Below are 14,244 nucleotides of genomic sequence, written 5' to 3' on the forward strand. Positions count from 1 at the left end.
TAACGATTTTGAAGCAAAACCCATAATAAAGGGTGTAACTTGATTCACTTTTTTTTTAATTTATTTTTAGTCATTGTACTTTTTGAAATCTTAATTTGGGATCCAACTTTTGTTAGGTCCTCTAATGTGAAACTCTAAAAAATTTTGACATTTTTTAATTAGGTAAAGCTTCATAAACTAAAACCAAATGGATGGATAACCACAAAAAAGTTAGATAAATTAGCATACTTAGTAAATTAATAACCTTTTTTTCTTCCTCTCTCTCATTAAATTGAATCTACCTAGGAACCTACATAAGCTTTCATTTTCCAAAACCTTGTAAGGGTATATATTTGTAGGTATTGTTTTAGGGTTAGTTTTCAATTAGAGTTTTTTTTTTTTAAGAATAACTATGATTGGTTTGGTAATTAGGGATTGTTTTAGGATTAGCTTTCAATTAGAGTTTTTTTAAGAATAATTATGATTGGTTTGGTAATGATTATAAAAGTCATATATTTCCAAAATAATAATAATAATAATAATAATAATAATAAATAAATAAATAAAGCTAAATTGGTTAAGTCATATATTCTTGACCAAAATGTCTTCGAATCTCCATCCCACATGTTAGAAAAAATGACATTTATTTAGAGAAACTACAAGGATATCTTTTATAATATAAAAATGAAACTCAATTAATGAAGAGTATTAATTTCACTATTATTTAAATTTAAGCTTCTATATAAAAAGAATTAAAACTTTTAAAATAAAATGGGCTTCACCCAATAAATACATAAATATAAAATAAATTAATTTTTAAAATTTTTATTTCATGGACATAGTTTTACAAATAGAAACAAAAAAATATAAATAAAAATTCTAATAAACGATTTCTAAGTTGTTCTTACCACGAAAAGAGAAGTTCATGACATAACTACCATTTTCTTAAAAGAAAAAAAAAATCTTTAAAAAAAGTTCAATTTTTAACCATTTGAGCGAATCAAAATTTTCAATTTCATCCTTTTATAACCTAAATTTGAATAATTATTGAAATTCGAAAAATTTCTCATGCACCAAATAAATCATAAATTCAATAATTTAAACAACTTAAAATCACGCCAATGAAATGTCTAAACCAGTTATGAAAATACTCAAACTTATTCACAAACCGGCAAAAATAATAGAAAAGATTGGGCTGAGTTGATTACCATCATTAAATATTTGATAACTTATTATTTTTTAATTTTTTAATTTTTGCATTTCTCTTTTAATTCTGAGATATTTAATTGTGGTAAGAAATAAGTTGCTAGTCAAGTATTTTCAAAAAATAATCTTATCAAACTATAAGAATGTCTATAGTCAAACAATTTAATAAAGATATTAATTACCTCACTTATTTTTCTAATAAAATTAAAAGTTCAAATTAAAAATGGGCAATTAAATTTTCCCATCTTTTATTCCCATCATATATTATATATATTTAATGGTTTAAATTTCTTAATGAAGGAAAGCCGTTGAAAGATGGAGGGGAGGATTTGCGGTTCGACAGTTGAAGAAACGGTCGATTGTTGGCTCCTTTGCTTGCTTTCTTAACAATAACCAGGAACAAAGTTTGGCCAATCCCAATCCTTGACGCCACCACCCACAAAAAACAAGCAAAAAAAACCTCTGATTCACTTATAATCAAAGTAACCCACCCCTTCGTTTGATCTCCAGTCCCTCTCCCAATTCTCGCACCCAATTCTCCACCATTTTCGAAAGCTCCCCTTTGCCTGTTTCCCTCTATTTACTCTTCCATCCTCTCTTTTCCTTCTTTTTTTCTCCCTTTCCTTAATGCCCCTTAAAACCCAAGTGCCGGGTTTCTGACTTGTGAAGTTTTTTTGACGATGAACTGAATTGAACTGATGATGTTCTTGTTTAGAGATTGCCGGGTTGCTGAGTTGGTGGCTCTGGTCTGTGACGGCTGATAAGTTTGGCCTCCGAGTGGTTGGAGTAAGTGTTTTGATTTTGTGCACGAATGGTGTTTGATGATTTGCCTAGCTGAATGCCCGTATGGCTGGGACTTGGAATTTTCATGAATTTGAATCATTTTGATTCACCCAATACGTGTTTTATTTCCTTTTGATCATTGTGGGGAGAAGTTCTGGGGTTTTGCTGGCTGCCATGATTTTCTAGTTGGCTGTTGAATTTCCATGAGAAACACTCTGTTTTCTAAGTCCGAGGTGTTTTTTTTTTTTTTGTGTTGTACTAGATAAGGAGGAAATATCATTTTCCAATGATCAGTTCTGGTTATTTCATTTCGGGTCCGTTGTGTAACTGCGGCGGCACTGCTTCCTTTATATCAAATTCGTTGGCGGAAGAAGATGGTGCTGCTGCGGTTGTTAGAGACGACAATTCTGTTGCTCTCCCTGCATCTTTCTGGGTTCGGACGGCCATGAGAGTGTCTAGAGCCAGGTGGTTTGTTTTCTTAAGAAGGGTGTTTCACTACCAGAACGGATCAAGAACAGATCTCGGGTCTGATCCTTTCAATTCTAGCTCATGGATGGCGATGGAGCTGGTCGCTATGGTGTTTCAGCTGGCCATCACCTTTTTTTTTCTTGCCATTTCAGAGGCTGAGAAGCCAGTTTGGCCTATGAGATTGTGGATTGTTGGTTATGACCTTGGCTGCGCTCTTAGTTTGTTGCTTCTATATGGCCGCTTTTCGCATCTTTATCCAATGCGTGGAGATCGTGTTAGCCTTTCTGATACTGAGCAGCGGAGAAGCAGTCAAGCATCAAGGTATTTTACTTAGCAATACTCAAAACTCAATGGGAGAAGGTTTAAAATGGATTCTAAAAAATGAAGTTTAGAATCATTCTTTCTTTATAATATTTTAGCGCATGATATTAAGTCATAGATTCAGAGCAGACTAGGGAGTTGGCTAAAAGTGGAAGAACAAAAGAGTACGCTACTTCTGTTTCTTTCTCTAAAAAACTTGGAACTCACAACTTCTGCTGCAGGAGCTTGCGTTTGATGAACAAATGTCGATCATCTCTCGAACTTTTCTTTGCAATATGGTTCGTAATGGGTAATGTCTGGATCGTCGATTCTCGCTTCAGTTCTTTCCAAAGAGCTCCCAAGCTTCATCTGTTATGTGTCTTCCTGTTGGTTTGGAATGCCATCTGCTACTCTTTTCCATTCATTCTTTTTCTGCTGCTATGTTGCTGTGTGCCGTTGATTAGTGGCCTTCTAGGATATAACATTAACACAGCGTCGACCGACAAAGGCGCGTCCGAGGATCAAATTTCCCAGCTACCTTGCTGGAGATATAAAGCAAGCTCAAAGCAACTTGATAGCAACAAGGGACTTCCAAAAGAGGATCCAGTAAGTAAAGCATAGCATATGTACCTTTAAAACCTTTTATGTTTTCAAAAGAGAATAGGTTTAAATCCCAATCCCTGAAATTTCATGTTTCTTCTATTTTCGTCCATAAACTTTCAAACATTTTTTTAATTTACCAACTTTACACGAAAGCATCATGGCTTATATCAAACGGTTCCTGATCTTTTAATCAATTTTAATTTGTCCCTTAATACTTTGAAATTCTCAGTTTTATTCGTTGGAGAAAAAATTGTTAAGATATGTTTACAAAAAGCTCATGTCTCATTAAATTATTGTTTTAGTAACAACTAACATATTTGATCATGAGTTTGTCGATTGGAAGAAATAGATTTGACCAAGCAACTCAAATTTCATATGTCAAGTAGCATCAGAATATTCATGTATTCTGATATGTTAACAAAACAATAATTTAATAATTCATCAACATTTTGTAAACAATCTTGATCGAATTGAGTAATAGATTAGAGGTAAGATCAAGAATTTTAAAAGATTAATGACGAAATTGAAAATTTCCCAAAACATTATGGACCATTTGATACATTTAGACAGAAATTGTTTTATCCATTGTTATTAACTTTTTTAATAAAATAATTAACTGAAACCTGGCCTAGGTACATAATTTGTTCATTTACTTGAACAAAAGACATCTACAACAACCAGTGCTGGGAGTTCTAGATGTATTCAAGTTTTTGTCAAATGATGAATGAGAAATTAACGGTCAGGCCTAGAATAGTCTTTTACTCAGAGACCGAAACAGAATAAGTACGAAAGTTCAAGAACCAAAACAAGATTCAAAACAAGAGCGTGCATCCTTTTCTTGATGGTTTAATCATGTTCTGAATTTGTTTTGCTCTGCCATTTTTTAGGAATGTTGCATCTGCCTTGTGAAGTACAGAGATGAAGAAGAAGTAAGACAGTTGCCTTGTTCCCATTTGTTTCATCTCAAGTGTGTAGATAAGTGGCTTGCTATCACATCTTCCTGCCCTCTCTGTAAGCAACAACTTCAAAGATAGAAAAAAGCACTTCAAAAATCACTTTTTTTTGCCCCCACCCACTGAGAATTTCTCCATTTTCACATGGTTTCTTGAATGAGTTCACTGCTGAGAGTAAATTACAAAAGTTACTAATAGAAGCAATATGAGACCTCACTTCTAAGTTTGCCTTAAAAGGCAATATATGTGTATATATATACATATTACCTGTGAATTCAAGGCCTGCCCTTATACCCATATGAATAAAATTTTCTGTCTCCACTCTTGAATTGTGAGAAATTTCTTGGATTCTACTTTATCCACGTTTGTGTAAGTATATTATTCTTTGCTTTTTGCTTTTTGTTGCTCTTGTAGTTGAAATTGTTCTTATTCTCAAAGATTGTTCCAAAGTTTTTTTCTTCTCGCGTTTTTAACGATGAGATGTGAGACGAGATTATACTTATTATCAAACTTTGCCTACAACCACACAAGGAGTTTTTTTTTTTTTTTTTTGGTAGAGATGAGGACCTACAAATACCTGCCCTAAACAAGGATAGATATGAATAAACCGATGTGTGATACTTAGATATTCAATCATAGTTCGGCATAGGTTAAATACCTATGTCCAACCAGAAGATTGTGAGTTTGAATCTTTCGCCTCCCGATGTTGTACTAGAAAAAATGTGTCACAGTTAGACTAATACTATGAAATGATAATAACAAGGTTCTTTGTAGTTTGTAGGTAGGGGAGATTGACCAAACAAAGATAATAATAGTTCATTTAATCAATCTAATAATTATATCTAGTTTTTGCCTTTCAATTCTATTTAAAACCCAACATTATTATCATAGCAATAAACATATTTTTACTAATAAGTTTGTTCATACATTGTCAACGAAATTATTCACATTAATATGACAATTTTAAGAAATTTGACTTCAATAGAAATATTGCCAACATGAGCATAGTTCAACAGTTGAAGCGTTTTGCATCTTCGTTAAAAGCTACCTACCAAAAATCAACAATTCATCAACATATTTCAAGAACCTATATTATTTAACAATTACTACTTTGTTTTAAAACCGTTTTAAAAGGATAGATATGAATTATGTTCCTACTAGTTAAAAATAAAAAATTGATTTCATTTTTAAGGTCTTCTACTTCGAGGGAATAAAAATAAAAAATTCATTCATATTTATTGAAATGTAGGAATGATATCAATTGGTAGAACATATCTCAAACTTGGAAATCAATCTCCCTTAAAAATCGGTAATCTCATTCATCTCGTACAACGACCCAACTTTTCGATAATTAATTTACAACTTTTCTCGTTTTTTCATCGAACTCACAACCTCTTGGTTCTTGAGACATATGTCAATTACCATTGAACTGTGCTCGCTTTGGCAGATACCTAGTGTTGTTAGGTAGTCTGCGTGTTCAAATTCTAATTGCTATGTTAACTATCACGATGTCTTTCAATTAGGTAGACTAAAAGTTAATTCATCTCAACTAAATGGATATCAAATTGATACCTTATGGCCTAAAAGTATGAGCTTTTAGACCTTATGGACCAAATAGAAACTAAGTTTAAATCTCAGGATCGGAATTGAAATTTGCCATTTCATTGAGTCATGGGCTTGAACCAGAAAAATATGGGTCTAGGCTCGACTAGTACTCGAGTCTGATGGTCCCAAACAACTATTTTGATTTAGGCTATATTGGCTCAACACTTGTAAGTTAGGGCCTGTTAGGTAACATTCTCACCTCTTACTTTCCATTTTCTATTTTTACCGTTTACTTTGTTTCGTTTCTCGTTTCTAATTTTTAAAATTAGAAATAGGAATATATTTGCTAACCATAACTAAGGTTGGCTTGGATGTAATAGAGGGGGTCATGGAATTTCTATGTATGCATGAACCAGCACCACCAGACCAAAGTTCAATTTTGATCAATGAGCACAAAATATATTATTCAAAATAAAGCCACGGGACACAAGAAATAAAAAAATAAAAAGGCGGAAACGAGAAGAAAGAAACTAATTTCTAAAATTTGACCCCTTTTTTGGAAAAGTTTCTCAAAATTTAGAAATGAAAAACGTAATGAATTACCAAATATATCTGTTTCTCAACCAATGAGAAATAGGAACAAAAAAAAGTTACTAAATGGAACTGTGTTACCTAATTAATTAGCTAAAAGTTTGGATTCGCCCTGAAATTGAATATTTAGATAAACCCATTAAAGTACGTATTTTATTGAAATTTTTAAATATAGAAGACAAATTTAAATCATTATGAATGAAATTGAAAAATCTTACCACACTTTAGGAACTAAATGATGTATATTTAGTCATTCAAACATTATACTTCAAAGTATTAGATAAACAATAATTCAGGAGAGGAAGTCTTTTGCATTCAAAATAAAATATAATTGAATGTTGAACTAAATAATATTGGTACGTGGAAGTTAAGATTTCAATAATTTTAAAAATAATAATAATAAATATTAGTAGCATCACATATAATATAAGTAGAACAATACTGAGGTATTAACCAAACAACACTATTTATTTCTCGATCATTATTAAATTTTGATCAGAAAAAATATATATATATATATATATATATTTTTTTTCAGAACTATCAGATTTTTAATAGTATTTCGTAAGTATTATTTATATAAATATATTTTGAGACAAAAAATAGTATATAGAATTTTGGAATAAAAAAAAGGGTTGCTTTGGCGATAGGTTGCATTTTTGTCAAAATAATTAATTGATATAAGGCGTGAATTTCTAGGGAAATTAGGTGAGGAGAAATTATCAGCTACGGAAGTGCACATCTTGAATCTACTAAAAAATAATAATAAAAAATAAGCCAATTAAAGTATGCCACGTTTACTGGAGCCCAGCAGTATATATATTTTTTTAATATACTTTTACTTTCTAACTTTCTTTTTAATATATAATCTTTATATTCTAAAAATTGATGAGATAGAACATTGAGAAAATTATAAAATCTTAATTTCTTTTATTTATTTATTTTCATAATCTTGCCTAACTAAGGAATTAGGGATAATATCTCTGGATTATCATATATAAAAATAGCATTTTTTGATATGAGGGGTTAACCAATACTTTCATTATAGGAGAATGAATATCAACAAAATATATAAAATGTTGAAAATATCATAAGATAAAATACTCTAACTATAAGAACTTTTAATTCATTTAATGTAACATAGTTTTATAATTTCATATGTGATACTTTATTGGTATTTCTATCTAACATTTTTCATAAATTTTAATCTCCACGCAAAATTTTAAATGTCGATGTCAATGGAAATATCGAGTTTTCACGATGAAAATTTTTGGAAAATTTATGAAAACCAACAAATTCATAAAAATTATGTCTAGATGCTATTTTGGTTGCGGTAAATTTTTAGATTTGGTTCCTTTTGATCTTTAGAATTGTCCATTTTACTCTATGTACTTTTAACTTTTATACAATTTAGTTACTGTACTTTCAAGATGTCCGTTGTGAGCAATATACTTCTAAAGAATGATTAATTTAGTTCCTATATTCAAAATTTAAATACAAATTATATACGAAATGGAAGCTATTTAACATTTATGATTACATCTCAATAAATTTAATCATTGAAGTGTCATTAAATGAAAATAACGAAAATGATCATGCTAAAACAACATCGAAAAAATGAAATAAAAATGAAAATGAATCAAATAAATATTAACTTTTAGTATATCTAAATATTATTAAATTAATAAATAAGTATATTATCATTTTTAAATAGTATTCTCTTTTACATTTCGTGGATTTTTTACGATATAATTAAAAAGTCAAAGAAACCGTTATATTAATACCGAACTCCGTATGAAAATCTGGACTGAAATTTAATAGCTTCCCACGTTTAAATTTAAATTATCGGTTTGGAATTTGGAGCAATTCCAAAAAAAGTAAAAAATAAAAATAAAAATTAATGACGTAAGCTGCCGCGTTTTGATTTGCAATTGCAAGTAGAAGTAGTTCTCCACTATTTTATCTTACCAAATTGCCTCCATTAATTACTTATATTACAACAATACCCTTTCAGAACATGACATCACCCAAATCTTAACCTCTTATATGTTTTTTTAATTAAAATTTCTATTTTTGGCCAAACTGAGCATCAATCGATCAATATGGTTATCTTTCTGGTTCGAATCATTTCCTCAAATTTATCAACATGTTTTAAATGTCTCGTACATCTATTTATATGAAACTGTTAATTAAACATTCTAGATATGATAAAACAATCTTTTAGAACAAAATGGAAATGGGAACAAAAAAAAAAAAAAAAAACTGGGTTGTTTCCAAAATTTCTATACAATTGTGAGAATGTTTTTAAAAGGAAGAAACAAGAAACAAAATTAATTAATTGTAAAATATTTAGATTTCTTAAAAAAAATTGGAAACCAGAAACAAGAAATGAGAAGGTTGCCAAACAAGTCTTACGTTTCTCCAACCTCTCCTTATTTTCATCCATCAAATTGGGTTGTAATGGGCTAGTTCACAAGTTTTAGTAGGCAATTTGCAAACAAGCCTAAACTTATGTAATCAAATTAGCTTGAGAAGAATTAGTAACAGCTCTACTATTCAATCATCGTCCCAAATTTGTAAATTATCATCCCTTTAAAAATAGTTGTTGAGATACTTATAAATGAATTAAATTTACCAACTCATCAACTTAAACTTCTGTGTCAAGGGATGATTTATTCATCTTTAACAATAATAATAGATATTTTAACCTGTTCGAATTGGCAAAACATTAAATAGAAGCTCAACCTTTTATACTCCAAAGTTATACAAACTTAACCCGTGAGCAAATTATTGGTTTCGGAATTGCCCTAGAGGGGCAATAATGTAAAATAATGGTTTGCTTTTGGGTAACAATTAATCTTCCTCTAATTTGATTATTCGTATTTAATTCCCCATGGCCATGAATCGAAAGAGTCAAATCCAGAGCTGCTAAAATAAACGTTGAACAGAGAAGAAGACACTATTCAACATGCGCGAGATTACGCATTCTCTCCCCCTCACTGCGTATTAAACTACCGCCAAAATTCCCTTCACAGTTAACATTTCGTCCACAAATTCTTTCTCTTCTTACCCAATCTTCTCCTCCCTGCGGGAAAATGAGCGAATTCAGGTCCAAATTCTTGGAGGTTTACTCTGTCTTGAAATCCGAGCTCCTCCATGACTCTACTTTCGAGTTCACTGACGATTCGCGCCAATGGGTCGAGCGGGTACTTCCCATTTCTCTCTCTAATTTACCCCAACTGCGTTTCCTGATGATTTTTCGATTTTCTCATGATTTTCGTGCTTCTGGGTGGGGCTGAGCTTTTCGGATCACTGGGGATGTAATGTGGTTCTTGTTTTTGCTTTTTGTGAACTGGGGTTTGTTTGTTTGATTGATTTGTGTGGACATGTGGTTATAGAACGTCGGAAATAAGTGAATAACTTGGTAATTTAGTCAATGAATCCAAGATTTTGTCGAAGGAATGGAGGGATTGAGTTCTTGTTGGATGATTTGACCGGGAATTTGGTAGATAATTGTGTAGTTGACTAAGTAGGGTGACATTTTGTTCGTTGGAACTCACTGGGAGTTAATTATAGTGGGATAATTGAATTGACTGGAGCCTCTGCCGTTCGGTTAATGTTAGCCAGCAATTCTGCAGATGGAAAGTCTACATTGTCTTTTTTTGTTTGTTTCTTCTTCTTCTTCTTCTTTTTGTTATGGCCGCCGTGTTTTTTCTTAGTATTCTATGTATTACTATGAAATATGAGCATGTTTATGCAGAATAATCTGTCATGGTTTTGTAAATCATCCTTGTGATCATGGAAATGTTTTCATTTGTTCAAAAATACTCTAAAAAGTAAAATTCATATGACATGAAAGTTTGACATTAATAAACTACAACGTATATTGTTCATATCTTTGAGATACTCATACTTCTTTGCGAAAAAAGTCGAAGACATTAGATCACTTTTGATGATGTTTTGATTGTATTGTTAGTAATGCCAATGACAGCCTATTGCTATTTTGTGCATGTTGATATTTGCTTGAGTCTGCTTTTAAAATAAGACCTTCACGGTTAGTAGTTTATCTCATGCACCGAATTGACTCCAAGATGAGTGTTTTCTTGTTGCATCATCCAGTTATATATGCTTAGTTTTGCACCGGTATCCTTCAGAGTGTTCATGGAGCATCTCTAAAACAAGTCTGCGATGCCTATCCGTGAAGCTAGGGCTTATACCATGCCTTTCCTTGTCTTTTGATTTGTGGCATCATAATGTTTCCATTCATATGAAAGTTTTTATTGTTTTTATATGTTTGGATATCTATTTCCATATTTCCTTTCCTTCTCCTATAGTTGCTAATATTTTGTTAATCCTGATGAGTTTGCATATTCCTTTCATTGCAGATGCTTGATTACAATGTACCAGGAGGTGTGATAGAAACTCATATTGCATGCAAGAACCTAAAGAGCATTTAACATTCAGCAAAATGGATAGTTTTTAAATTCTTTTTCCTTTTTGCAGGAAAGCTGAACAGAGGACTCTCTGTCATTGATAGCTATAAGTTACTCAAACAAGGGGAAAAGCTAAGTGATGATGAAGTGTTCCTGGCGTCTGCACTTGGTTGGTGCATTGAATGGGTATTGCTATTTGGTACCTCTTATTTGTGGTTGTAAATCATTATATGATTATTATGATGATTTTTCTTAATTTCTCTGGAATTTCAATCACTCGCAGCTTCAAGCATATTTTCTTGTTCTCGACGATATCATGGATAATTCCGTTACACGTCGTGGACAGCCTTGCTGGTTCAGGCTACCTAAGGTGCGAATTTTAGTGAGACCAAGTTACTTTGCTAGACAGTTATTAAAAACCATGTTTATAATTGTGTATCAGCCTTAACCCACCCCTTATTTTCAAATTGTAGATCGGTATGATTGCCGTAAATGATGGCATAATGTTACGGAACCATATCCCAAGAATTCTCAAGAACCATTTTAGAAAAAAGCCTTATTACGTGGATCTTTTGGATTTGTTTAATGAGGTGGTTATCTTTGAGACTACCTTTGAGCAAGGCCTTGTATTTTCTCTGTCTAATAAAGTATGATTGATTCAGGTGGAATTTCAAACAGCCTCAGGACAGATGATAGATTTAATTACCACACTAGAAGGAGAGAAAGATCTATCAAAGTACTCATTGCCACTGTAAGTGAGTAATTCACTTTTTAACAAAATTGTTCTTTTTCTGTGAGCAAGCATTCACTGGGTAGCTTTTCGTGCAGTCATCATCGTATTGTTCAGTACAAAACTGCATATTACTCATTCTACCTTCCGGTAAGTCAACTATAGCCTTTTATACAAATCTTTATCATGGAAAGATGTTTCTTTCCAGGAAGGAAGGCAATTATACTTTTTTCAGCTATAAGTATGAATTTTTTTCTATATTTTTGGTTCGGACATCAAGTAAAAGGGACTTATTTAGCTTATAAAACAAATGATGCCACCTACCCTTATGAGTTTTCTTGGCAACTAAATGTAGTAGGGTAGATTGTCGTGTGAGATTAGTCAAGGTATGTGCAAGCTAACCCGAACATTATATAAAGAAAAAGAAAAAAAAGTAACCAAATGTAGTAGAGTCAGACGGTTGTCCCATAAGATTAGTCGATATGCGCTCAAGCTGGCTTGAACACTCACGGATATCAAAAAAATAAATGAAAAAAAATATATTATAATGAAAACAGTAAAAATGTGTGGATTTTTTAGTGGAGGGGAAAACAATTTTTGAAATGCAGAAAAGAAACACATAATTTAACAAAAACTATGTGGATATTAGGTGAAGGGGAAGAAAATCTTCAAAGGCCAAAAAGAAACTCTAATAACTTGGCATAAAAATTCCATGCTTTATTTGATTGAGAAGTATGAGTGTGATTTTACATGCACTATGCTAGTTTTTATTTTTGCATAATACATATACCGCTCAAATCGATTTGCCTATGAACTTCTGATTGAACTTAATGATTACAAATATTTCTACATTTCTCTTTTGTTTTACGGAATTTCTTGTATATTGTGGAATTCAGAAATTTACTCTGACATCACCGCTTTGGTTCCACACTAGGTTGCATGTGCATTACTTATGGCAGGTGAAAATTTGGACAATCATACTGATGTCAAGAATATTCTTATTGAGATGGGAATCTATTTCCAAGTGCAGGTACTTTGTTATTTCTTTGAAAATTCCTAGTTTAAGATTGCTTAGGAAGTCGCCCAAAAAAGATTACGTTTCGTTTCAATTTGAGGGATGCCTTGCCTCCCTTGTTTTGCTCGGGCCTGTCTTCTAGATCGCTTTTTCTATTTTGCTCTTTCATCTTCTCAACTAAAGAAGGGAAAAAAAAAGCATGATATTCCTCTTTTCTGCAGGATGATTATCTGGATTGTTTCGGTCATCCTGATGTGATCGGGAAGGTACGTAGTGCGATCTAGTACTTCAACGAGGAGCTATTATTTCGTATAGGGTCTTGACTTTATTGACTTTCAATTGGAATTATAGATTGGAACAGACATTGAAGATTTCAAGTGCTCTTGGTTGGTTGTGAAAGCACTAGAACTTGGTGATGAGAAACAGAAGACTTTACTACATGTAAGTGAGGAACTTCATGTTCTCTCTATAAAATTTAGATTTCTGAAGAAAAATGATGGTAATTTGTGCTTTTATACAGGAGAACTATGGGAAAGCAGATAAAGATTGTGTTGCCAAAGTGAAAGAGTTATATAAAGCCCTCAATCTAGAGGTTCTGTTTCCTGCCTTCATATTTAACCCAAACATTTCTCATAATTTTATAGGATACTTACACAGAGTCAATTATAATACCTTGCCATTTGGTTTCAGAACTTCAGATAGATATTGTGTTCTGTTCTCTGATTTACGGTTAATAAACCCAAAAGCTTAAGCATTACGGCGAATTTAATCATTTATCAACGTTTTAGCACTCCCCTCACTTCTGGACTTGAAAATTTTCATAAGATCCAAACAAGTGGTTATCAATATTAATTGGAGAAGAAACATTACAGAAGTTCTAACACAAGACTTCTGTCTTGATACCATGTTAAATCACCATTCAACCCAAAAACTTAAACTTTATGTGTTGCAGTGAATTAATCATTTAACATTTTAACGAGATTATTGATATGGTCTTATTACTTTTGGCCTTCTTGCAGGGGGTATTTGTCGAGTTCGAGAGCAAAAGTTACAATAGGCTTATAAAAGCCATAGAAGTTCATCCAAGTGGTGCAGTACAAGCAGTGTTGAAATCTTTCCTCGCAAAGATATACAAGAGGCAGAAGTAAAGAACGACAGAGAGAAAGACATCGACCGAAAACTGTCGCCCGCCCCGTCCCTGTATACGGTATTTTCCTGCTTAACAGCTTGGTTGATGCATGCTAATAATGATGAAGAGTTGCAGTGGAATATTGAATAAATCTGGAATGAGTTATGTTATTTTGATTACTTTATGGTTAGTTAAAGTCTCAGAATTTTCTCAGGTGCCCCATCTTTTTAGCTGTACTTTAACACATATCTCTAGTATGTTATATCTGAAACGTTCCGTTTGGAGGTAACCATTGAAATTCTAGCTCTAAACATATTGTTTATAATTTTATTTTATTTTATTATTATTATTCTTTTAGATAGCACCAGGGTATTAAATTTCTATCGACGTTTTTATAAGGTCCGACATCGACATTAGGATGAATCAACATTTTCATAATATTGCAAAAAATCATGAGTATAAAAAAATATCAATAAAATATCACTGATATGGATCTAACTCATTTGAAA

General features: G+C 32.0%; 2 protein-coding genes across 3 annotated transcripts; both read left to right on the forward strand.

The window, feature by feature from the left end:
- The first annotated feature begins 1,478 nt into the window (after window positions 1–1,478).
- LOC111010403 (E3 ubiquitin-protein ligase At4g11680) lies at window positions 1,479–4,631 on the forward strand. The gene is made up of 4 exons (XM_022283796.2): window positions 1,479–1,971; window positions 2,231–2,757; window positions 2,979–3,342; window positions 4,227–4,631. Exons 2-4 carry the CDS (start codon window positions 2,255–2,257, stop codon window positions 4,371–4,373), a joined length of 1,014 nt encoding a protein of 337 aa, XP_022139488.1. The 5' UTR covers window positions 1,479–1,971; window positions 2,231–2,254; the 3' UTR covers window positions 4,374–4,631.
- Window positions 4,632–9,336: 4,705 nt separating this feature from the next.
- LOC111010518 (farnesyl pyrophosphate synthase) lies at window positions 9,337–14,046 on the forward strand. Of its 2 annotated transcripts, XM_022283978.2 has the most exons (12): window positions 9,339–9,634; window positions 10,814–10,838; window positions 10,932–11,047; window positions 11,145–11,231; window positions 11,335–11,451; window positions 11,524–11,612; window positions 11,690–11,741; window positions 12,526–12,621; window positions 12,828–12,872; window positions 12,958–13,047; window positions 13,127–13,198; window positions 13,626–14,046. In XM_022283978.2, the coding sequence occupies exons 1-12, from the start codon at window positions 9,524–9,526 to the stop codon at window positions 13,752–13,754; spliced, it is 1,029 nt and encodes a 342-aa protein (XP_022139670.1). In that variant the 5' UTR covers window positions 9,339–9,523; the 3' UTR covers window positions 13,755–14,046. The 2 variants fall into 2 exon arrangements, with proteins under 2 accessions (XP_087976053.1, XP_022139670.1); XM_088119927.1 differs by lacking the exon at window positions 11,335–11,451 and having other exon boundaries at window positions 9,337–9,634.
- The last annotated feature ends 198 nt before the right edge of the window (window positions 14,047–14,244 follow it).

Source organism: Momordica charantia (assembly GCF_013281855.1).
Source record: "Momordica charantia cultivar OHB3-1 chromosome 11 unlocalized genomic scaffold, Mcharantia_2.0 BLBB01000011.1, whole genome shotgun sequence".
NCBI lineage: Eukaryota > Viridiplantae > Streptophyta > Magnoliopsida > Cucurbitales > Cucurbitaceae > Momordica > Momordica charantia.